This window comes from Cetorhinus maximus, chromosome 14, assembly GCF_964194155.1.
Source record: "Cetorhinus maximus chromosome 14, sCetMax3.hap1.1, whole genome shotgun sequence".
In the NCBI taxonomy this organism is placed as follows: domain Eukaryota; kingdom Metazoa; phylum Chordata; class Chondrichthyes; order Lamniformes; family Cetorhinidae; genus Cetorhinus; species Cetorhinus maximus.
Window position 1 is genome coordinate 39101518 of NC_135892.1, and position 25366 is coordinate 39126883.

The 25366-nt window shown below is 41.1% G+C and overlaps 1 protein-coding gene across 1 annotated transcript in view; it reads right to left on the minus strand.

Annotated features, from left to right (window-relative positions):
* Positions 1-210: 210 nt before the first annotated feature.
* The window catches only part of sod2 (superoxide dismutase 2, mitochondrial), a 37045-nt gene continuing 11889 nt past the window's right edge, over positions 211-25366 (minus strand). The window contains exons 3-5 of the mRNA XM_078556801.1: positions 12135-12251; positions 1275-1454; positions 211-491 (exon numbers count right to left, since the gene is read on the minus strand). Of these exons, the coding sequence (XP_078412927.1) occupies positions 346-491; positions 1275-1454; positions 12135-12251 (443 nt within the window). The 3' untranslated portion in view covers positions 211-345. The remainder of the gene's footprint in view (positions 492-1274; positions 1455-12134; positions 12252-25366) is intronic.

Below are 25366 nucleotides of genomic sequence, written 5' to 3' on the forward strand. Positions count from 1 at the left end.
AATGCCTTATTACATAAATTCATTTTTGTACAACTGACCTTGCATTTGAGAGAACTGGTTTCAATACTACAGAAGAATAAAGATAAATTTACATTGTTTTTAATTGTGGGATTGTACAACACAAGTTCTTCAGATCCGTAAACATTTCAGAACGAAAATACTTGCCAAATGTCTAGATAGATTCAAAATAAATACAAATCATACTTGCTGGATGTTTCCAAAGATTTAATGTTTTAAACATGGTCCTGAAAGCTAGAAACTGTTTCACAAATGTTATTGAAAAACATTTTAAAACAGCAATGGCAGGGTTCTGTTGGTTTCCTTGAAGTCCAGCATGAATACTACTCATTTCATGGCAGCTTTGAGTCTCTCTGCTACATTCTCCCAGTTGATAATATTCCAGATAGCTTTCAGATAGTCACCCCGCACATTCTTATATTGCAGGTAGTAGGCATGCTCCCACACATCAATTCCAAGTAGGGGAATTAGACCTGAAACATGTGACAAGTTGACTTTAGTGAGTCTATTCAAGGAACTCTGCATTAAGCAATATAGACTTTTGATAATTTTAAATGTAAGCCATATATAGAGAAACACAAACATCACTGAGTAAGTATATGTAAAAAAAATGAGAGAAGGATTTGAATAGATAACTCCAATTGAAAAGGTACATTGGATCCTTTTATGCTATAGTTCTCTTTTTCATCAGTACTGCATATAATTGCCTTTTATTTTCTACCATCAGAAATATGGAAACATTGGAAGGAAAATAAAATTAGAATAAATTATAAATGTCATTGATAACAAAAGGTTATTAACTGTCAGTAACCTCAAACCAGGAGGGCAAAAATATCATTGCTCGCCATCAGTGCAATATAAAATGAATGGGAACAAGTTGAAATATGCTACCATTTCAGAAAGACCAAATATTAGTGTTTTTTAGTAATCTGATCTAATTACGAGTTTCTTCATACAAAATAACAAAACTAATATTGAATTTCTCATCTTCCAATCTGAAAGCTTTAAAGCTGATCCTTATCCATCTTAATATTTAAAAAAATGAGTGGGGGGGTTCAGATTTGTAAAGATTCACCTAAACCAAGAAAAGATGAGTTGACCTAATTTAGAGACTGGTCTCTAAATTTGAAGACCATCAACCAGCAAAGTAAAATCAAAGCATATGTCACATGTAACAGATTGTTACTATTTAAACCTTGTGCACTAATCCACTAGAAGGGGAAAATGAAAATTAAAAAAAAGTAGGCATGGCTTACCAGTTGTTCCTTGCAATGGATCCTGATTGGAAGCAGCCACAAGCTGTAGCCTTCCTGAATCCTTGCTGTAACCCAGCCATCCCCATCCTGAGCCTTGAACACCGACTGAGATTGAAGTAATCTTTTCCTTAAACTTCTCAAAGGAACCAAAGTCCCGCTTGATGGTTTCCATTAACTCTCCTAAATATAGCAAAACAAAACACACAATATAGTTAGGAAGTATCCATCAACTCAACCAATATTAAAATGCTCTCTCACCAAAAACATTTTCGAGATCATATCCTGCCAATTAAAGAACATGAACATTTATAATGTTTTAGGCATTACAAGAATAGGTTTAATAGGTACATTTTGTCCAACTGTCTCACAGCAAGAGTCATTATCAACATCAGCAAAAAGGAAAAACAGGTTACTGGAGCTACCTTTGTATGAAATGGAACCCAATTAAATAAATAACTCATTGGTCATCATAAACTTATTTGCTCATCATTGCAAATCCACTCAGCAGTTTTCTCCATATCTTCTACTCAAGCCAGCTAAATTCCAATTCAACTAAGTACAGCAGCTCATGTCTCAATAGCTCTCACAATCTGCTGCTGCCGCCACAACCTATCTAAATAAGATCACAAGAAATAGGAGCATGGGTAGGCAAATCAGCCCATCAAGCCTGCTCAGCATTCAATAGGATCATGGCTGATCAGACTGTGGCCTTAACAACACTTTCCTGCCTGCGACCCCACCATAACCCCTGACTTCCTTGTCAGTCAGATAAATGTCTAACCCAACCTTGAATAAGTTCAATGACCCAGCCTTCACTGTGGAAGACTGCAGCGGTTGAAGAAGGCAGTCATCGCCACCTTCTCAAGGGTAATTAAGGATGGGCAATAAGTGCTGGCCTAGCCAGCAATGCCCACATCCCATGAGTGAATAAAAAAAAGAGAATTCCAATGATTAAAGGCTTTATAGAGAAGAAATTCCTCCTCACCTCCATCTTAAATGGGAGACCCCTTATCTTTAAACATTTCCCCCCTGCCCGCAGTCTGCAATTTCCTGACGAGAGGAAACAACCTCTCAGCATTTATCCTGTCAAGTCCCCTCAGAATCTTATATGTTTCAATGAGCCTCAACAATCTGTGGGCACTCAGATATCTACTGCGCAAACCTATACCAGTGAACCTGTTCCTCAAGCTGAAGCACAGCTGAATTTAACCCCAGCAACACCACCACTGAGACAGAGATAGGGAGTTCTTGCTACCATATCACAACTGCAGTGTCTGCAAAATTTATATACCTCACATAATCTCAGACAGCAACTGTGCAATTAGATTCGCACCTTCAATTCTGAAGAAATTGGCTAAACCATGGAAACAGGTGAGAGGATAGCAGCATGCAATTAACCTGTTCAGTGCAGGCTAAATTGTTGCTGCCTTTTCATTGAAATGCGTGCAGCCAATGCCGCTGATGATCAGCTGGGCACCCAATACTGTGAGCAGCTAGCACTCCTTGAAGGCAGCGTGCTGCTCTACAATGGAAAGTCCATTGTGGCTGTAAGAAATGCTGGGAGTTTTCAGACAATGCATTGGAGGGCTTGATGGAAAAGGTAGAAAGGAGTGTGTTATGATCCCAGCTGATGTTACTACTGGACAAGCCAGATCTCAGGGTGGAACCCGGCTTGATAGATCTTAACTTTTATTTTTTGTTTTGATGCATGGAGAGTGGCTACTGAACAAGATCACAGAAGTCAGCTGATGAACTTTTAACAAAAGAATAAAACATTTATTAAACAGGAAAGAAATGAACTATATTACAACACTCCTTCACCCACAGCTGCACCGCCACAGATATATACAGATTTGTATGGATAACACGTTACAAAAGTTATATTATACTCTGTGTACTCAGTGAGTACACAGTCCATGTAAACACTGGCGACCTATGGTCAGTCACACCACACTCTGAAACCAAGTGACAGATGTCGCCTTAAACAGCTATTATGGATCTTTCATCAACTCCCCCAGCCGCGCTTGTCATACCATGAGCCAAACAGTCTCTTTGAACTCCATCTTTCACATGAGGGTTTCCAATATCCACTCTCGAAGAACTCGTCCTGGAATCTTCTCCCAAACAACACTTTCTCTCAGACGCTTTCTATAAGGGTCCACCTCCAGGGTTTTGAACTCTCCTTCCAATGTTCCTCTCCCCTGGATCGCCACGTGTATTCAAGATTTCTTCCATGCACTCTCTCACAAATGCTCAGCTGTGCCAACAGAACATCACTGCTACACATGCCCATTTTAAAGAGTTACAGGCCTTTAGCTGTCATTTTGGACTTCTCACAAGCCATGTTTGCTTTAAATCTGCTTCCTGCAGCTTTCGTCTCTTTAAGCTTGAAGCCTTCCTCTCTGTTCCTTACTTTAACTTCCACAGAATAGAAACTTTTCCAAATTTCTGTCCTTCATTTGATTAGAAGGTCTTCTTGGGACTCCCCCTTTCCATAGAACCATAGAAAAGTTACAGCACAGAAGGAGGCCATTCGGCCCATCTTGTCCATGCCAGACACATTTCTGTCTCATTCCTTGGTACCTTTTGGTTCTTTTGGGAAATCTGTTCCATCTGCAGTTACTTCTCCCAGTATCCAGTCTCTCTGGAATTCTGGTTTCAACTTTAGTTTTGGACTTGCTATCTGTCCCTCCGCTGTCCAACCGGCAGCCGCTTCCAACTGAATCAAACTGCTTTGGTCTGTGTGCACGTGCCTGTGTGTGAGAGACGGAGTGGGGCATCTCTCTCTGGGGCCCTGTTGCTAGGCAACAGCACAGTTTTGTTCTATTCGTGTTTGTTTTACACCCCTTCAAGGGTCATAAAACTCATTAGAAATGCAGGTATATAAATAGAGCTTTAGAACTGCTGTCTCCAATCAAAAATGGAACTAGATCCCAGGTTTCACCTTTTAACCCACAAATTTCCTAATAAGTCGCATTATGTATTTAGGGTGGCAGAGGGTGCTCCAGACACATCATAACAAAACTGTGGGAATTAGTGGTGGAGGTCAGTGTTTTTAGATGGTCCTTCCTATCTATAGACTCTAGGTGTGGTGTTTGGTTACTGGATAGGCTGTAGTCATACTCTGGTACTTCCTTAACACTTGTTTATTAGTACTACAACTAAACATGGACTTCAGCGGTTCAGCAGATACATGGGAACACCACCACCTGGAAGTTCCCCTCCAAACCACTCACCATCCTGACTTGGAACTATATCGCCAGGTCAATATCCTGGAACTCCCTCCCTAACAACCCCCCCCCCCCCCCCCCCCCCCCCCCAGCAATTATGTTATCTACTTTTTAAACAAAATAAAACTATGTCTTTAACGGTTTACATTTCATTTCTGTAACCCTCTTTGCATAACTACAGCTCCTACCCAACTCCAACTCTTCCCCCTCCCCAAGTCACAGTTATGAGGGATTCAGTCTCCCACAGTATTTTTGGCCGAGGGAAGATGTCTTGGAGACATGCGGGTTTCAATCTGTCTTGGAGGGCATCATCAGCAGAATGGGAAAGTAAAGTTACATGCTGATAAGCAGAGTGTGGGTTTCAGAATTAGTGAACTACAAGAACAATGAGGGCTTTTCAACGGAAGACTGGCTTGAGGCTGAAGGGCTCTCTTTGGACTCTCTGGGGCTGGAAGAGAAGAAATTAGGGCTCTGAGGAACTTTATGCTCCTTCAAAGCACACAGGAAAAGATCTTAAGAAGAAGAATGATTTTCAACTCCAGGGAAGGCTCTCTCAGCTGTATCAAAAACTGTAAAGGGTTTTAAGATCTGAGATTGTAATGAATCTGGACAATGAAGAAAAAAAGTGACAAAATTCTAGCAAGTCTTTCAGGAAAAGAAGAGATGATTTCCCGATAGTATTTCAGAAGGGCTGTCTACTTTCTGTAGGCAGTGGTCATAGAGCCACACTTTTCTCTGTGTGAGGCTGCTCCACTCTGGACAATGGGAAGAATTGTTGAGGATATGGAGACAAAACAGCAGCATCTTCTGCAATGGGACGAAATTCAATGATAAAATGAAGACTAATTTCCTGTAGACAAATAATTCAGAGACAAGATTGCTATACAGGGTTCTGCAGCTTTAGAAGTGCTCAAGATTCTGTTGCAGTTTCTGTGCCGACATACAGCTCCAGAGGAAAGATGATTTTCAGCTGGGACTTGATTGACTTTCACCCTTGGAAGCTACCAGCTCTTTAGCAGTGAGATCCTCTGTGGACTCTGACATGGAATCAGGCAAGGTACTCTCTCCAGAAGAATCTTCATGGGCAGCGAGTGATAGATTATGTATTACATTGGTGGGTTCTGTGAAACAAAGATCTGAATGCTGCTCAGCCACTAGAAACACAGCTGACTCTTTAAAAAAGGCATCAGAGACTTGGTGTGATGCATCTATCGATTGGAAAGGTGGACAACCGCTAGGACCTCATCCTCCAACAGATCACTCAGTGTTGCAATGGCTTCTTCCTCATCACTTTCAGCCAATTCAGGTCCACTAATTCGTCATATGGATGGTTATCATCTACTGCAGTGCCTTCTGTGCCTGTCACCTCTGGCCTAACCTCATGAAGAACTGAGAGATTCATGACTTCAACCTCCACCTGAGGTCTTGTGGATACTGTCTCTGAAAGAAAGAAACTTGCTGCTGATTGAATAAACTTCCTCAGCTACTGTGGGCTGAAGTTCCACTGGTTCAAAGTAAAAGGTTAAAAATTATTCCATGACATTGAGTTGTTCAAATGCAGGACATCATCTGTTTTTTTCTAGAATTCCTAGAAGTATGCCAACATTGCCACTCAATGAGGATGTACATTTGATTGATTCTCTCTATGTTGTCCACAATGATCTATCGCCCCCTGTAATGAAGAGGAGCAATAATCCTGCCTTTAATTGGAAGGTCATGCCATCTGGACCTCGTAATTTGATGTTTGATGGATGAAAGGGTATTGGCTGAAGTCAGTCAAGGTCATTTGCTAGTATTTTAACACTAGCTCCAGAATCAATTTTAACAGTGGTATTGAAGCATCTAAACTGCACTGTAACTGACCAATAGTCTGGAATAAGACCATTAACTTCCCATAGGAACTCTGTAATTTAATATTTGTCTTGATTTCCAATTTCTTGGGTGGAGTGTGTTATAAATATTTTGTCCTCTAACTCAATTAAGGTTGTTGGATTTGCAGAAACATTTGAAGTATTCAGCTTTGTCGCACTGGAAGCATTCCACGGCCTCTGATGGGCAGTCCTGGCGTCTACGTTGGTTCTTCGCACCACAATGCAAGCATCTCAAAATGTTTGCTAATGTGGAGTTTCCTGCCTTTTTGCTCATTTTGGCGGGCTTTCTTAAAGGTGGGACTGCTGCCCGTGGGCCTACCCAGTCAACGGAGTGAAGTGATGCCGGTTGGGCTCTCGAAAGTTAGCCTGTCTCGCACACTGGACCACTTTAATTAAAATAAGGTCATCTTTGGACTGCAAAAAGTCAGAGAGATTTTCATCTCGGATGCCCTCAACTATGCGATCACAGATTAGCTTGTCCTTCAGCGCTCCATATCTGCAAGAACTAGCCAGGCAATATAGGTCGGTCAGAAATAATACAACCAATTCCCCACATGGTTGCAGCCTTTGCTTAAAATGTGCTCACTGTATAAGTAAGTTTTGCTTTTGGTTAAAAAAGATGTCAAATGCTTTGAGGATGGTCTCAAAGTCCACTGTGGGCTATTCCCGCTCCCTGTCTCAGGAAAACATCGTCTGCTACTGGACCTACAACATAAACTAAGGATCTGACTTGATGCTTCTGCTCTTTAGCATGAAGGCCCAATGCTGCTCAATATCAAAGAAAATGGAGTTTCCATTAATCCCACTTCTGGCCTCTCTGTGGGTCCTTGAGACAGTCAAACAGGCAAGGTAGGACCAGGGACAGCTCACCGAGTTAGGGTCATTGTTACCTCTATCCAGTTTGCCTCTTCCTTCCATTGAGTTGTAAGTACAAGCTGCTATCAAGTTTTTCTTCACTCTGTAGTTCTGTTGATAGCACCAATGTATTTTTTACATTGATATCTGTCCAATGCTGCCACCATGTTTTGAGATGTTCCTTATCATTTGTGGATTCTAAGCATGGCTCCTGGTTACTGGATAGACTGCGATCATACTTTGGTACTTGCTCTGGTAATCGCACTTAAGGATGTGAAAGCTTCAGAGTGGCTGCAAGAGAGATTTTCGAAAATGCTTTCAGGGTTGAAGGACTTCAGATACATGGATAGATTGGAGAAGTAGAGAGAAGTTTGAGAAGAAATTTGATAAGAGTTGTTCAAAATCATGAAGGGTCTAAACAGAGTGGGTAGAAACTTTTCCTATTGGTGGAAGGGTCAAGAACCAGAGGAAAGTGGTTTAAGGTCATTGCAAAAGAAGTAATGGCGACATGAGGAAAAACTTTTTTTATGAAACAAGGATTTGAAATGTACTACCTGAGAGTGTGGTGGAGGCAGAGCCAATTGTGGTTTTCAAAAGGAATTTTGATAAGCAGCTGAAGGGAAAATATTTGTGGGTCTATGGGGGAAAGGCAGAGGAATGGGACTAGCTGAGCTGCTCTTGCAGAGAACATGGACATAAGGCCAAAACAGTGTTATATAAAAGTTCATCATAACCTTCTCGCTTTAATATATGAGAGATTTAATATATGAGTTGTCCCTGTCCCACCCCCCCTTAAACCAGCTTATATTTCACCTCTTCTCTATTTTTCCTTAGTTCTGATGAGGAGTCGTTCAGACTCGAAACGTTAACAGTATTCCTCTCCGCAGATGCTGTCAGACCTGCTGAGTTTTTCCAGGTATTTTTATTTTTGTTTTGGATTTCCAGCATCCGCAGTTTTTTGCTTTTATCTCAATATTTGAGCTACCTCCTCTTTCACTATTATTTTGATGCTTGGTAAAGATAAATGCAAAGTGCTTATTTAATACCTCAGCCATGCTCTCTATCTCCAACCATACTCTTGGTCCCTAATTGTGCCTCTCCCCCTCCTCTTACTACCCTTTTACTATTTATTTGCCTACAGAAGACTTTTGGATTTCTTTTTATATGTTAGCTGCCAGCCTTGTCTCACACTCTATTTGCCTCTTATTTACCTTACCCTCACACATTTGTACCTTACCCTCACACTGTTGCAAGCCTCGCTTATATATCTCAAAGCTCGTATACACTTAAAGCTATTGATTTATGACAGCCACATTACCCAACATATTGCAGCATACTCGCTGACATGCTTCTCTCTTTCTTACAAGAGTAGCAAATAAGAGCAGACAGCGGGAAAGAACTAGAGGAGGACTAGCTGCCTGCATGCTTCATCACTTCATGGAAGAGATACTGTTGACCATCATGGGAACGGAAGCACTACATCTCATCCCATAATCTTTACTGACACAAGCTGCAGAATGTACAAGCACACACTTCTTTCTTACTCCTCTCCCCGCACCATAATCTTGTCATTTCCCTTTCACGTAAAGGAAGACGACTGAAAAAAGACCAAATACCATCTTACATTTGCTGCATCAAGTCAAAGACTGACACTGCATGTATTTGAGAGCTCGGATAGAAGAAAGATCTGTATGTGGACACGTGACATAAGTGTGCAGGAGCCAGTAAAGCTGGGGATGCGGCGTAAGAGGGGTGGCACAGGTGTCAGCTTCCCCGAGGGCGCGATGTTATTTACATCTCCAACAGCAGTCCCACAGGGGCCATACACAAACATTAGTCACCTTGACAGTGACAGGCAATGTTGTCCTTGCCCTATTTTGAGTTGCAGATGTGGCTGTAGTAGTTAGCAGATTTCAGTCAAGACCTCTCATGAAGTAAGACATCTCGAGCATTGATTTGCACAGGGAAGATATTGCTCCCTGAAGACCATCTGCAGATGTGGCCACTGCTGAGAGCTATTCTATCACTCCTTCCTTTTCTAGCAGTTTGCCCTGCTCTGCTTGCCCTCTCTTCATTCTCCTATTCATGCTCAGTTGCCAGAAGAAACCCTACCAGGCCACCCATATTTCAAAGCAACTTGTTTCTGTTCTCAACAAAACTGCTGTTTCAGCACCAGCCAGACCACACCGACAGTCTATTCAAACTTTAGACAAGTGTAGGAAAGCTCCAAAAAACATTTAAAATTGCACCAGCATAGTAAGAAAATGATCCAGCAATTAATCTAGAAAAAGTTCATGAACCCTTTGAATAGTGTTGCTGTGGGAGAGGGGGAGGGGTCTTTCAGTCCATTTAACTTTTCGCTCAACTGTACAAGATCATGGTCATTTCTGGTCTTAATTTTTTGCATTACCCTGGGGTGCAAGCATATCAGAAGGAAAATAAGCTTTGCAGCACAAGTTTCAACCCTCAAAAGTATATAATGCAACTATGACCAAGACAACAATCTCAGCAGTTTTATACCTCAGTCTTCCACTGTTTCCAGATCATACTTCATGTAAGAAAATTAAGTTGTGAATTAATAATCTTTGCACATTTGATAAGATTTTAACACAAGCATTCCAAATTAATTTACATAGTGTTATCGCCACTGCAGATGTTAATTGTTGGGTAAACCAAATCCCAGAGGGAAACTTGGCTCACAGGCCATACCCTTTTCCTTTTGATTTCTAATCTAAGCAGCAAGAAGTCCAGGAACACTTCTGGGATTTTAAAAATTAGAAGTAGAAGTTTTATTAACAAGAAGAAAAGAAAACTTAAGCACACAAGATTACAGTTACACAGTTGAAATTAGTCTTACAAAGCATTCCCACAAACAACACTCTATTTGGTCAGACCTGCAAGTAAACACGTTCCAGGCAAGACTCCCTTACAGATGTCGAACTATAAAAATCCAGTAACATTACTTAAGGAAAACTGCTGTAGCTTTAATAAAGGCATACTACATGACCTCTTAAACTCTCTCCCACTTTTCTGTGGAAATCCAAAATTTCAGAACAAGACTGCTTTTTGCATCCCAAGGCTTTTCTGGCTTGACTAGATGGCTGATTCAAACCGCATCTTCGCCCTTCCAATAGTTGTTTCCAGGAGATCTTCCTCTCATAGCCAACAGCCAACCACTAAGCTCTCCACAGTAACTCTAAAATATCTTTTTCGCCCTTTCATCTCAGTTTCATTGCTCTCACAGCTCTTGAAATTCAAGATAAAAGCAAAAAACGGCGGATGCTGGAAATCCAAAACAAAAACATAAATACCTGGAAAAACTAAGCAGGTCTGACAGCATCTGTGGAGAGGAACAGAGTTAACGTTTCGAGTCCGTATGACTCTTCAACAGAACTAAGGAAAAGTAGAAAAGAGGTGAAGTATAAGCTGGTTTGGGGGGGGTGTGTGGGTGGGTGGGTGGGTGGGACAGGGAGAGCTGGATGGAGGGCCAGTGATAGGTGGAGATAACCAAAAGATGTCATAGACAAAAAGGAGTTGAAGGCAGTTATATTATCTAAGGAATGTGATAATAGGTGACATTAAGGGTAGAAAGCAGGACGAGCAAGGTATAGATAGCCCTAGTGGGGGTGGGGTGGAGGGGGAAGGGATCGAAATAGGCTAAAAGGTAGAGTAAAACAATGGATGGAAATACATTTAAAAATAATGGAAATAGGTGGAAAATGAAAAATCTATATAAATTATTGGAAAAAAAAGGGGTTTGGAAAGGGGGTGGGGATGGAGGAGAAAGTTCATGACTTAAAATTGTTGAACTCAATATTCAGTCCGGAAGGCTGTAAAGTGCCTAGTCGGAAAATGAGGTGCTGTTCCTCCAGTTTGCGTTGAGCTTCACTGGAACATTACAGCAGGCCAAGGACGGACGTGTGGGCATGAGAGCAGGGTGGTGTGTTGAAATGGAAAGCGACAGGGAGGTCTGGGTCATGCTTGTGGACAGACCGAAGATGTTCTGCAAAGTGGTCACCCAGTCTGCGTTTTGTCTCTCTGATGTAGAGGAGACCGCATTGGGAGCAGCGAATGCAATAGACTAAACTGAGGGAAGTGCAAGTGAAATGCTGCCCTTGGACAGTGAGGAGAGGGGAAGGAGCAGGTGTTGCACCTTCTGCAGTTGCATGGGAAGGTGCCGTGGGAGGGGGTTGAGGTGTAGGAGGTGATGGAGGAGTGGACCAGGGTGTCCCTGAGGGAACGATCCCTGCGGAATGCCGCCGGGGGGGACGAGGGAAGATGTGTTTGGTGGTGGCATCATACTGGAGTTGGCGGAAATGGCAGAGGATGATCCTTTGAATGGGGAGGCTGGTGGGGTGATAAGTTTTGCTTCCAATTTTCACACCTCATTTCAAATCATTTTCACATGGTCCATCTCTGACACTTCCCTTCCCTTCCTTGACCTCTGTCTCAATTTCTGGTGATAGACTGTCTACCAATATTCATTACAAGCCTACCGACTCCCACAGCTACCTCGACTACAGCTCCTCACACCCTGCTTCCTGTAAGGACTCCATCCCATTCTCTCAGTTCCTTCGCCTCCGTCGCATCTGTTCTGATGATGCCACTTTCAAAAACAGTTCCTCTGACATGTCTTCTTTCTTCCTTAACCAAGGTTTTCCACCCACGGTGGTTGACGGCCCTCAACCGTGTCCGGCCCATCTCCCGCGCATCCACCCTCACACCTTCCTCTCCCTCCCAGAAACATAATAAGGGTCCCCCTTGTCCTCACTTATCTTAAACCTCCCCCAGACAACCTGTCTGGAGTAACCTTCCCCCAGCTTAATTAAATCACACAAGCACGCACACCGCCCCCAAAAATAATTTATAAAATAACATCCATTCTCTCAATAATTCAAACCTACCTGCAGGTTCCCCTCCACCATTAGGAGACAGGTTAGTCCAGAAAATAGAGTGATTAATATGACCCCCACCATTAAATCGCAGTGCTGGCTGCAAAGCAACTTGAGTTGTCACATCACCTAAAATGCATGAAATAAACTATTAAGATGTGGTCATTTTGAAAAAAATTATTCAATGTGTGGAAATATATTTAATGAAAGCAAAAGCACAAGCACAATCTTTCCACAATGGAATGCTTTTTTATCCTACACCCCAACTTGTAACTACTTCTCGCTAAAAAAAAAACCAATACAGGAGTTGTATGTCCAGTTCTAGTTAATCTTCCCATTATGTCTCTGCTCTAAGGAAAACACAAGAGCATGAGAAATAGGAGCAGTGGTAAACCATATGGCCCGTCAAACCTGCTCCATCATTCAATACAATCACGGCTGATCTTGGGCTTCAACTCCACCTTCCCATCTGGTCCCCAAATCCCTTAATTCCCTGAGACACCAAAAATCTGTCGATCTAAGCCTTAAATGTATTTGATGGTGGAGCATCCATGACCGTCTTGGGTAGAGAATTCCAAAGATTCACAACCCTTTGAGTGAAGTAATTTCTCCTTATCTCAGACCTAAATGATCAGAACCTTGTCCTGAGGCTGTGCCCCCCTATTTTAGATTCTCCAACCAGCAGAAGCAATCTCTCAGCATCTGCCCTATCAAGCTCCTTCAGAATTTTGTAGATTCCAATGAGATCACCTCTAATTCTTTGAAACTCCAGAGAATATAAACCCAATTTACTTAGCCTGTCATCATAGGACAACCCCCTCATCCCAGCGACCAATTCAGTGAACCTTTGTTGTACCTCCTCCAACGCAAGTATATCCTTTCTTAAATGTGGAGACCAAAACCACACACCCTATTCCAAATGTGGTCTCACTAAAGCCCTGCACAATCGCAGCAATACTTCTTTATTCTTGCACTTCCTTGCAATTTGCCTTCCTAATTGCTTGCTCCGCTAGCATGCTAGCTTTCTGCATTCTGTACAGGCACACCCAAGTCTCTTTGAGTATCAACACAATCTTATAAAAAAATATTCTGCTTTTCTATTCTTACAACCAAAATGAATAACTTCACACTTCCCTACATTATACGCCATCTGATATCTTGTTGCCCACTCACTTAACCCGTCTATAAATCTTGGCAGCCTCTCTGTGTCCTCCCCAGAGCTTACCTTCCCACCTAGCTTTGTATCACCTGCAAACTTTGAAATATTATTCTCGCTCTCTTCATCCAAGTCATTAATATAGATTGTAAATAGATGAGGCCCCAGCAATGATCCTTGTGGCACTACACGATTCACTGCCTGTCAACTTTTAGAAGCTCTGTTTATGCCCACTCTCTCCTTTCTATCCATTAACCAAACCTCTTTCCAAGCTAAATATTACCCCCAAATTCCATGAGCCCTTATCTTGCCCATTAACCTTTTGTGTGGCACCTGATCAAATGCCTTCCTCTTCATCTACCCTACTTGTTACATCCTCAAAAAACTACTAAATTTGTTATACAGGATTTCCCTTTAGTAAAACCATATTGACTTGTTCTGATCATACTATGCTTTTCTAATTGCATTAAGACTTCCTGAATAATAGATTCCAGATTTTCCCAACAATTGATGTTAGGCTAACTGGCCTATAGTTCACTGTTTTCTCTCCCCCTCGTTTCTTGAAAAATGTTGTAACATTTGCCAACTTCCAACTTAATGGGGCTGTTCCCGAATCAAAGTAATTTTAGAAAGTCAGGGCCACAGCATCCATTATCTCTGCAGCTATCTCTTTTAGAACCCTAGGGTGTAGGCTATCAGATACCGGGAATATGTTGGATTTTAGTTCCCTAAGTTTCAAAACTTTTTCTCTGCTGCTATTAATTTTGCTGAAGGTTTTGAATTGTTTCTTTAAACCTGCTCCATCATTCAATACAATCACAGCTGATCTTGGGCTTCAACTCCACCTTCCCATCCGGACCCCAAATCCCTGTTTATTTACCCCATTCAACTTAGCCAGTTCTCCCCTCATACCCATGAAATTAGCTTTGTTTACGATTCTTGTTTGTGATTGGAGTATGTCAGTTTCAAATTTAACATGGAATTCAATGGTAGAATGATCACTATTTCCCAGTGGGTCTTGCACTATGAGATTACGAATTAACCCTGCTTCATTACACAATGCTAGACCTAAGGTAGCTTTATCCCTTGTCAGTGCCACAATGTATTGCTCCAAGAAACTGTCATGAAAACATTCTACAAACTCATCTTCTAGACCATTCTTGCCAATTTGATTGCCCCAGTCTATATGAAGATTCAAGTCCCCACAATTCCTTTGTTACAAGCTCCAATAATTTCTTGATTAATGTTCTGTCTAATGGTATAACTACTGTCAGGGAGCCTATAAAATACTCCCACCAGTGTTTTCCGATTCTTGCTATTCCTAATTTCCACCCATGCTGATTCTACTTCATGATCTCCTGTCTCTCTAACGTTTTTGTCATCTTTTACTATCAGGGCTGCCCCTTCTCCTTTGCCATTCTATCCTTCCTAAATAGTGTACCCTGGAATAATTATTTACTTCCATTTGTGCCATTAGTTCATCTATCTTATTTTAGATGCTTCATGCATTCAGATAAAGAACTTTTAATTTCAATTTATCCTTACTTCTATTCTGTGCAATGTCCTTATTTGCCAATGTAAAATTTTTGTTAAACTCTCTGTCCCTTCCTGACCCACTCTGTTTGTCTTTGCCCACATTGCTATACTGTTCTGATACCTCAACTCTCTCTTTGAACTCCTAAATCTCCCTTCATCCAAACGCTCCCCATCTCTGTTCAAGCCCTGTCCACTGCCCTGTCCACTGATAACTAATCTGATTGGTAAGGACACTGGTCCCAGCGAGTTCAAGTGGAATAAAAACAGAAAATGCTCCAAAAACTCAACAGGTCTGACAGCATCTGTGGAGAAAGAAACAGAGTTAATGTTTCGAGTCCGCACGACTTCTTCAGAGCCTGCTCAACCACCTTGCAGTCCGTTTCCTCATCCGCACAGGTAACAATTACCTCGTACCTGTTGGACAAAGTCAGGGGCTGAGATTCCTCCATCACTACATGGTGGTTTCTCATACCTGCCTGTTTCGCAATCACACCTTCCTGTCCCTGACCAGCTCTAAGGTTCTGCCTAACCCAAGGCTGCGTCCTGTTACAAAGTGTCCCGGTAACTCTCCCCCTCCCTGATGCCACGGAACATCCACAATTCAAACTTCAGTTCGGCATTCAGCTGACATTACCTAAGCTACAGATACTTATTGCAGACATGGTTGTCCAGGATTGCAGTGCATTCCACAGATTCCCACATGCTGCAGTTACAGCATGCCACCAGCCCTGCCATTTCTGTTCAACCTAATTTATTTAATTAGCCAATTAATTAATGCTTTACACAGATAAACTAATAGAAAGTTGCACACACCTAGCTTGGAGACAAGTAGAAAAAGGAGCACCTCTTTCTTCCTGTGCACTGAATTCTCACCTGAACCAAATTCCCAACTACATACACTATATACGTCTCACTCTAGCATTGTCTCCTCGCCATGCGGTTTGAAAAACATGTCTGCTTATTTGGAGCTTCTGACGAGTCATTAACTACTTTAGCTTCCTGCTACAGTAATTGACACCTATTGAACTAACTAACTTCAGCTGATTGACAGATAACTGCCACTGTTCAACAAGGCTATTTAACTCACTTTAAGGTTGAAAACTCTGTCAGAACCTGACTCTTAATATAAATTTGAAATAGAATTACAGAATTTTTAAGACAGCCCTAGTTAGTATTGTAACTAAGTAGCATTGCAGTCAGCATTAAATCTCCTTTGAGACCATGAAATTTTTCCTAATGTGTGTTCCCCAAGATTGGGCATAATATCCCAGCTGGAGTCTAATAAGTATTTAATTTGTTTTTTAAAAATCAGCACAACTTCCCTCTTTTTGTGAGGTGTCAGCTGTGGCTCAGTCCATAGCACCCTCGCCTTTGAATCAGAGGGTTGTGGGTTCATGTCTCACTCCCGGAAACCAAGAACTGTGATTGTACTCGAAAGAGTTGCAATCTGTGACTGTTGATAACTCGAAAGAGTTTCCCTGTTTTTGTGAGGTGTCAGCTGTGGCTCAGTTCATAGCACCCTCGCCTTTGAATCAGAGGGTTGTGGGTTCATGTCCCACTCCCAGAAAACCAAGAACTGTGATTGTACTCGAAAGAAGTTGCAATCTGTGACTGTTGGCAACTCGAAAGAGTTTCCGTGTTTTTGTGAGGTGTCAGCTGTGGCTCAGTCCATAGCACCCTCGCCTTTGAATCAGAGGGTTGTTGGTTCATGTCCCACTCCCGGAAACCAAGAACTGTGATTGTACTCGAAAGAGTTGCAATCTGTGACTGTTGATAACTCGAAAGAGTTTCCCTGTTTTTGTACTCTAAGCCTCTGTTTATAAAGTTAAGGATCCTATATTCTCAACTTGTCCTGCTACATTCAAAAAATTATGTATTATCACATGTCTCTGATCCTGCAAGACCTTTCCAATAACGCCATTTATCTTATATTTCCTGTTCTTATTCTTCCTAAAGAATGAATTAGTCCATGCTTCTCTGCATTAAATTTTATCTGCCATATATCTGTTCATTTTATTCGCCTGTCGATCTCCTCCTGAATCAGTTACTATCCTCCTCACTATTTACTACATTTCTGAGTTTCTTGCTATCTGCAAGCTTTAAAATTATGTCCTGTGTATCAAAGCCTAAGTCATTAACACACATCAAAAAGATGGCCCCAACATAAACCTCTAGAAGACACGGAATCACAGAATTGTTACAGCACAGAAGGAGGCCATTCAGCCCATCATGTCTGCACTGGCTCTCTGTAGGAACAATTTACCCATAGCCCTGCACATTGTTTCTTTTCAGATAACAATCCAAGTCGCTCTTTGAATGCCTCAATTGAACATACGTCTACCACACTCAGGCAGCGCATTCCAGATCCTAACCACTTGCTGCATCAGAAAGATTTCCTCATGTCGCTTTTGCTAATTACCTTAAATTTATGTCCTCTTGTTCTTGATCCTTCCATCAATGGAACAGTTGTTCCTTATTACTCTGTCCAGATCCCATCAATTTTAAAAACCTCTACTAAATCTCCTCATAACTTTCTTTTCTCCAAGGAAAACAGTCCTAACTTTTCCACTCTATCTACCTAACTGAAGTTCCTCATCCCTGGGACCATTCTCATGAATTCTTTCTGCATTTTCTCTAACCGCCTTCACATTTTCCCTAAAGTGTACTGCCCAGAACTGGACGCTCCAGTTGAGGCTGAACCAGTGCTCTATACAAGTTTAACAAAACTTACTTGCTTTTTTTCTCCATGTCCCTATTAATAAAGCCTAGGATGGTGTATGCTTAATTAACCACTGTCTCAACCTGTCCTGTCACTTTCAATGAGCTTTGTACATATTCACCAAGGTCCCCCTGCTCCTTCCCCCACCCCCGCCCCCCCAATTCTTTGATGGGATGAAGGCATTGCTGACAAGGCCATTATTTATTGCTCATCCCTAATTGCCCTTGAACTGAATGGCTTGCTAGACCATTTCAGAGGGCAGTTAAAAATCAACCACATTACTGTGTGTCTGGAGTGGGTCCCCATTCAGAGTAGGGACGGCAGAGTTCCTTCCCTAAAAGGACATTAGTGAATCAGACATGTTTTTATAACAATCGATTATTGTTTCATGGCCATTACTGAAACTAGCTTTACATCCCAGATTTATGAATTGAATTTAAATTCCACCAGCTACTATGGTAGGATTTGAACCCATGCCATAGGGACATTGGCCTGGGCCTCTGGATTACCAGGCCAATGAAATTACCACTTTGCCACCTGCATCTCCTTTAGAATCGTACCCTTTAGTTTGTATCTCCACATTCTTCTGACCAAAAAGAATTACTTCACATTTCTCTGCATTAAATTTCATCTGCCACTTGTCCGTCCATTGCACCAACTTGTTCTCTATGCCTTTTGAAATTGTCCACTATCCTCCAGGAAGAGCAAGAGACCCAATACCAACCCTTGGAAAACTCCACCACAAATCTTGTTCCAGTCCAAAAAACATGCTACTCTCTTTCCTGTCACTCAGCCATTTTTGTATCCATGTTGCTACTGTCTCTATTATTCCATGAGCTATAAATTTGCCCACCAAGCCTGTTGTGCAGCACTTTATCAAATGCCTTCTGGAAGTCCATGTAAACCAAACCAACAGCATTACCCTCATCAACCGTCTGTTGCCTCATCAAAAAACCCCATTCAGTTCATTAGACACGATTTTCCCTTAATAAATCTGTGCTGGTTTTCCTTAATTAACCTGCATTTTCCCAAGTGACTATTTATTTTGTCCCAAACTGTCCTTTCAAGAAGCTTCTCCATCACCAAGGTTAAACTGACTGGCCTGTAGTCGCTGGGCTTATCTTTACACCCTTTTCTGAACAAGAATGTAACATTTACGATTGTCCAGTCCTCTGGCAGCATCCCTGAATCTCAGGATGACTGGAAAGCTATGGCCAGTATCTCCACAATTTTCTTCAGTCTCACTTCTTAATATCCTCAGGTCCTGGTGCCTTCTCAACTTTAATTACAAACGGCCTTTCCAATATCTTCTCCTTATCAATTGTAAACCTTTCAAGTGTCTGCACTACCTCCTCCTCCACCATGACCTGGTTCCTTGCTAAAGACAGGGGTAAAGTATTAATTTAATACCATGCTCTCTGCCTCCATGCATAAATCCCCTTTTTGGTCCCAATCCTCCTTTTACCACCCTTTTATTATTTATATTCTTATAGAAGATTTTTGGATTCCCTTTTGTATCAACTGCTAGTCTTTTTTCAGACTCTCTCTCTGCTTCTCTTATTTGGTTTTTCACTTCAACGCTGAATCTTCTATATTCAGCCTGGTTCTCGGTTGTATTGTCCATCTGAAATCGATCATAAGCTCACCTTATAACTGTCACAGAAATATTTCTTTACTGACACTTGATCCACTTGGCCCACCTTTTTCCCAAGAACCAGGATCATTCCCCTACCTGCGGGTTTTTAGGCAGTGGGGTGGAGACGTGAAATTGAAAGGATGGGATTCCCTTCAGGTTCTCACCCGCCCCAACGACACAGCGATTTTATGCTGGGACGGGCAAGGCCTCGGATGTGAAGCCCACTCTTGCCCCAACAGAGGCCCAAGTGGCCAATTATTGGTCACTTAACAGCCGTTTTCCATCTAGCCTCAATTTTGAGGCTGGTGGGAGGATTGAAGTTGCGTAAGGGAAGCCCAAAATACAACAGAGTTAGATCTCAGACGGGAAGGGAGGGGCGCCTCCATCAGAAGCCCCTTTCTGACGTCAGGCACCCCCCCATTAAGGTCCAGTGGCCTCTGGACCTTCTCTCCACCGAGACCCTTCAGGCCTTCCCTGCCCTCCCCGCCCCGCCCTGGGACCCCCTTGAACTTACTTGGTCTCCAGTGTCTAGTCTCAGGTGTCCTCCTGCATTTCCTCACCAGTCCGCTGCAGCTCTCATCACTGCAGGGATTAGAGAACTGACGGCCAATCGGATTGGTCAACTGGTACATGGTAATCAGCAGGAGGTTCTCTTACCCATGTTTGACCTGATGCCATGACACTTCATGGGGTCCAGAGCGGATGTTGAGAACTCCCAGGGCAACTCTCTCCCAACTGTGCCGCCACCCTTGTTTGGTCTGTTCTGCCAGTGAGACAGGACAAACCCAAGGATAGTGATGGTGGTGTCTGGGACATTATTTGTCAGGTATGATGCCGTGAGTATGACTTTGTCAGGCTCTTGCTTGACTAGTCTGTGGGACAGCTCTCTCAACTTTGGCACAAGCCTCCAGATGTTAGCAAAGAAGAGTTTGCAGTGCCAACAGGGTTGAGTTTGCCATTGTCGTTGCCTAGTGGTCCATGCGGTTTCATTCCTTATAGGCAGTTCGATACAACTGAGTGGCTTGCTAGGTATTTCACATTGATGTGGGTCTGGAGTCACATGTAGGCCTGGAGTCACATGTAGGCCAGGGCAGGTAACAATCGACAATGTTTTCATAGTCATCCTTAGACTTTTAATTCCAGATTTTTATTGAATTCAAATTCCACCATCTGCCGTTTTGAACCCAGGTCCCCAGAGCATTACCCTGGGCCTCTGGATTACTAGTCCTACAGCACCGCCACCATGCGAGATTCAGATGAATTATACCTGGTTGGTCAAAAAAGGCATGTTCAGTGTGAGATCAACCACAAGACTGGAGATGATTGAGGAGATGGAGGAGTTAATTGGATAGGAGTTAGGACAAAAGAGACCCTCATCAGGTCTTCCAGGTGGAGAAGGACACCACTAAAGACAAGATCCTGGTGGCGCAAGAACTGCAAGCTAGAAATTGAGAGAAGATGAAGTCTGATCTGAGTGCTCTACCTCCAAGGTTGAAGCTGGATGTAAAGCTTATCTAAACCTGTTCATTACTGCCTTGTTTATTAAATTTTATACTTGAATTCTACTTAATAAATCTTTGACTTGTTACAAATTCGCCATCTCATTGACAGTCTCACTGTCAACCTTTCTGTCAGGCACAAGCACAATTAGATCTGAAACTCAGGTGGGACATCATTAATACAGCGTGGGTGATCTTTTGTAACAATTAGGAATCTCAGGGTTGTGATTATCTGGCTAACACACAGTCTGGGAAGGGAAACTCTTAGGGTGTGCAAAGACCTATTGTGAGACATGCCAGTAATCAAAGACATGTTAAGACTCCAGAATGGTATGGTATCCAAAGATGTGGCTTTAGCTTATAAAGAAAATTTAGGTAAGTTGCCTGTTATTGACAAAGAGGTACTGTTAGAGGGATGCCTTATGATGGGCAAGTGTACGTCCTTTGAAGACAGAGTAGTTTATTCAGAAATGGGTAGGTCAAAAGAAGCTGAAGGTTGACAAGCCTTTACCTTTTAGCTTAAGCTGCATACTACAGTGCCCCAAGAGATAAAGAGGTCATTAGACAAAAGGATCAGAAGGTTGATAATTTGAAACATCAGAAGGAGAATGAATATTTGAAAAAAAAAGCAGAAAGTTAGGGAACCGATACGAGCCGCTGAGAGGCGAAAAAGAACATTTACAAGTTGAAACCATCACATAGGCTGAGAGTAAATGCTGTCAGCTTCTGTGCTGAGAAAAATTTAAGATTGTGCAGGTGGGAAGATGGTTAAGGGGAAAATAAATAAGTTAAAAGCTAACAGCAATAGTTAAAACTACTGAGAAAGGAAAAGGTTTCATGTTCTGTTACGAAGGGAAAGAAATTAAGCTTGAAACCGTCACTGAAGCCAATTGTTAGCTTCCTTGCTAAATGAAATTGAAATGAAATTAATAAATAATTACTGTGTTTCCTTTGATTTAAATCGGTCTTTGAAGAGGGTTTGTGATTGATTGTTTTGATTGTAATGCCACCCAACATCTGTGTCGAGAGCTATAGTTGTTAACCATTTATCGTCTGGCCTTTTAATGTTGAAACCATAAATTTGTAATTTGTCCAGTTGTATCTATACATGTGTATATTTTTATGGGAAACTTCAGACATGTTCTGGTTGTAAATTGGTTGAAGCTGTCTGCTCCACTGGCTCAGGAACGAGAATAAAACAGATATTTTGGCATTCAGAAATATTGATTCCTGTAATGGGTTCCCAATTCAAAGTTACTTGGTATTATGAGGTGTGACTGTGAGCCTGTTTGTTTTAATTTAAGATTGTGCATCCAGAGTTGTAAAAATATAAAAACTGAATAACTTTTTTAAATTAATGATGTTATACAATTTGATTTTTTTTTGCAACTGAACAACTAGTCTTGTAGGAAATGAGCTTTAGCCTTAACCCTTGTGTGTTCGGCAAAATCCAATTTGAACTGTCCAATTTAAACATTTTGTTTTAATCTGACTCGAGTTTAGATAAAGTTGCTATTGTTATCCAATGTAAATTAAAGATCTGTTGTCTTACAGGCCTTTTCCCAATATGAGGTTATGTAGCAGAAATTAAAAACTGGTTCAAGGGAGGAAAAGAACAAACAAAAGAGATATGTTCCTTTTGTACAGTTAAAGTGTGTAAGGTTGCAGTGCTGTCTCGTTGAGAAACTGGTGCCCCTCTTTTGGTCTAAAATTGTTGGAAATTTTACTTAACTGCGAAAGCTAACTTTATCTTTAGTTTCATTACAATCACTTAAAAAGATGCCTGAAGGAATAATGTGAAAATGACATACTTGATCTTCTCTTCTTAGAGAATGTGCCATTATGTTCTGTGTCTAGTTTATAAGCATTGAATTAAATAGGGAGTATTAAGGTTAACTAACCTGTTGTGAAGGTAGAATTTCATTTGTGGCCATGGTAACACTCTAGTTATTATGTTAAGGTATGTAAAAGTCTTTATTCTGGATAATAAGGCTCACATATCTAAAAGCTTAGCAGTTTTGAATTTCAAATGATCCATGATGTGAATTAGAATTTGGAATATTTGAATTGATTCTGGTTGTTTAATCATCCTGGTTTTACCAAAAAAATCTTGGGTGAGAATCCTTTTACAAAAACTGCTAAAAGTTTGGAAACAATTGAAGTTTAATTTAAAATGCTGTCTTCCCCAATCAGAATGTTCTTCCTTTGAAACAATAATGATACCAGTGATTTTGTTGGTTCTAATGGTAAAGGATAAAATTTGGGCACACTTGAAGAGAAGATATCAAAAGAATTTGAAGAAAAGCAGTTTAAAATGGAGTTTGGTTATTTTCTGATTAGGAAAGTGTTTTTAACAATAACTTTTTAAAAAGTGGCGCAATTACATGCATCTGAGAATGTTTTGCTCCGCCCCTTGAAAATAAGTGGAAAGGTTAAAAGGTTGCTGACAGCTGCTTTTTTAAAAAAAAACACAACTGTTGTATTGATTCATGTAAAATTTTATTTATATAATGGGCATTATTAAATTTTAAGTTTCTAAATTTACAGATGATATGACGACTTATTGGGATCCTAACAAGAGGCACAATGGATTTTGTTCCCAAGAAAAAAACAGGTGACAATGGTTCCCAGGGCCACATGAGCACTGATACTGCAACAAGAGATCTAGAAACTTACAGAATTTAAGAATTTATCTACAGACATCAAATTCCACAGCATAGCCATGGTGTGAACAAAGGCTTTGCCTTTCAAAGACTTCAAACCCAACCAGGCCATTGGTTATGTTTCAAAACAAAATACCTGTAATCAGTTTGCAGTTAACTTCCATATAGCACTTCTGTCTCTGATGTAAAAGCACAATTTAAAACTACCAAGATAAAAACAAAAAACTGCGGATGCTGGAAATCCAAAACAAAAACAGAATTACCTGGAAAAACTCAGCAGGTCTGGCAGCATCGGCGGAGAAGAGTTGACGTTTCAAGTCCTCATGACCCTTCAACAGAACTGAACAATTAATATTACTCCTAATATTACTCAGTTCTGTTGAAGGGTCATGAGGACTCGAAACGTCAACTCTTTTCTTCTCTGCCGATGCTGCCAGACCTGCTGAGTTTTTCCAGGTAATTCTGTTTTTGTTTTAGAACTACCAAGCCTGGTCATAACTGTTGCTGAGATTGGAACTTGATATGAGTTGCTATTTCAAGCACTCAAAGGGGTAATTTACCTTAAGTTTAAGGGAATAATCAAATTTTCACTCAGAAAGAAAACTAATGAAAAAACAGTCTAGGTGGTTCCTGGGTATCAAAAAAAAAAAATCTTTTGGGGGATTCAACATTAATATTTGAATTCTGGGATAATTTTGAAAAATAAAGTGTCATCTAAGATAAAGAACAAACAAAATATGTTTAATACCCAGAATCAAATGGGAATGTTTGGTTTCTGTTTTAAAGATATTGTGAGAATATTATACTGGATTGTCAAGTTCCTTCAGGGCTCCAGAATGAGACTGCATGGTAATTAATGGGATGCCCAATTCAGAATAAGATAGGGACAGGAATAACAACAGCAAATGGAAACCGGAATAATTTACCCCGGGGTGTAATTTAATGGAATATATCAATCCAGTATCCATGTACATTTTAGTAATCTAGTATCCATGTACGTTTTAGTAAGAGTTAGGAAAGTGTAGTAATAATGATAAATTTCTCTTGCCTATGAACATTAAAAAAAAAAGAAAACTGTATTTGATATTTCTGGCCACTACCTAAGGCAGCTGGGAAGTTAAGAAAAGATCTTCAGAGGCTTATGTTCAATCACTGCTGTAAAATACATCTACATTTCAACAAAGTATTTACCTGTCACAATGTTCCCAACTGCTCAGAAAGCTTCCCCAGTGCCACAATCTCTCCAAGGAGGCAGTTATTTTTAGAGCTTCCAAAACGACACCGGCATGTGAAAATAGCTTGGAGGGAGGAACTTCAAATTTCCTACAGTGCTCACAATGGTGACCCCAACCTCAGAAAAGGTGTGGATGACCTAAGGCCTTCCTGACCTGTGAAAAAGCTGCATGAAAATGGCGCATGGTTGGGAAAGGGGAGGATATTCATTTTTGCAGTGAAAAGTTTCAAGATTTCATGTTTCCCGATCCCCATCCTGCCTCCATTGGTAAGCAAATATCCAGCCCATGGCTTTCAACATCGGAAAAGATTTAGGTGCATTACTGACCATTCACTGAAACGTCAAGGCTAAATTAAACATCAAGATGAGCCAATGGCATCAAATCATAAATCAAACCCGATAATATTAATCTTCTACCCTTCATTGTTAAGAATGCTGCAGAATAATGTGCAAAACTTCAGAAACCTGTTTACAGAAGGATATTGATGCAAAGGAAAATGATTTTAGGGTTTATGAAAAGCTGGATGTTGAAATGATGACAAGGGCAGACTGCAATCCAAGTCTTTAACTAGAATTAAATTCTAACCTCCCCCAATGCAAGGTGAGGGGCGGAGGGGGGAGAGAAAAAAGATAATTGAAAAGCTGTCAGTTTGCATCCAGGCCGCCATATGTATCAATGAAGAAAGTTTTGCAGAATAAAAAGTTAAGAAACTTGCTGCCCAAACCATACCTCCATCCCAAGTAAAAAAGCCATTTTGCCTATAATCTAATTACTATAGTAGCCCATCAAATGGGGACTGG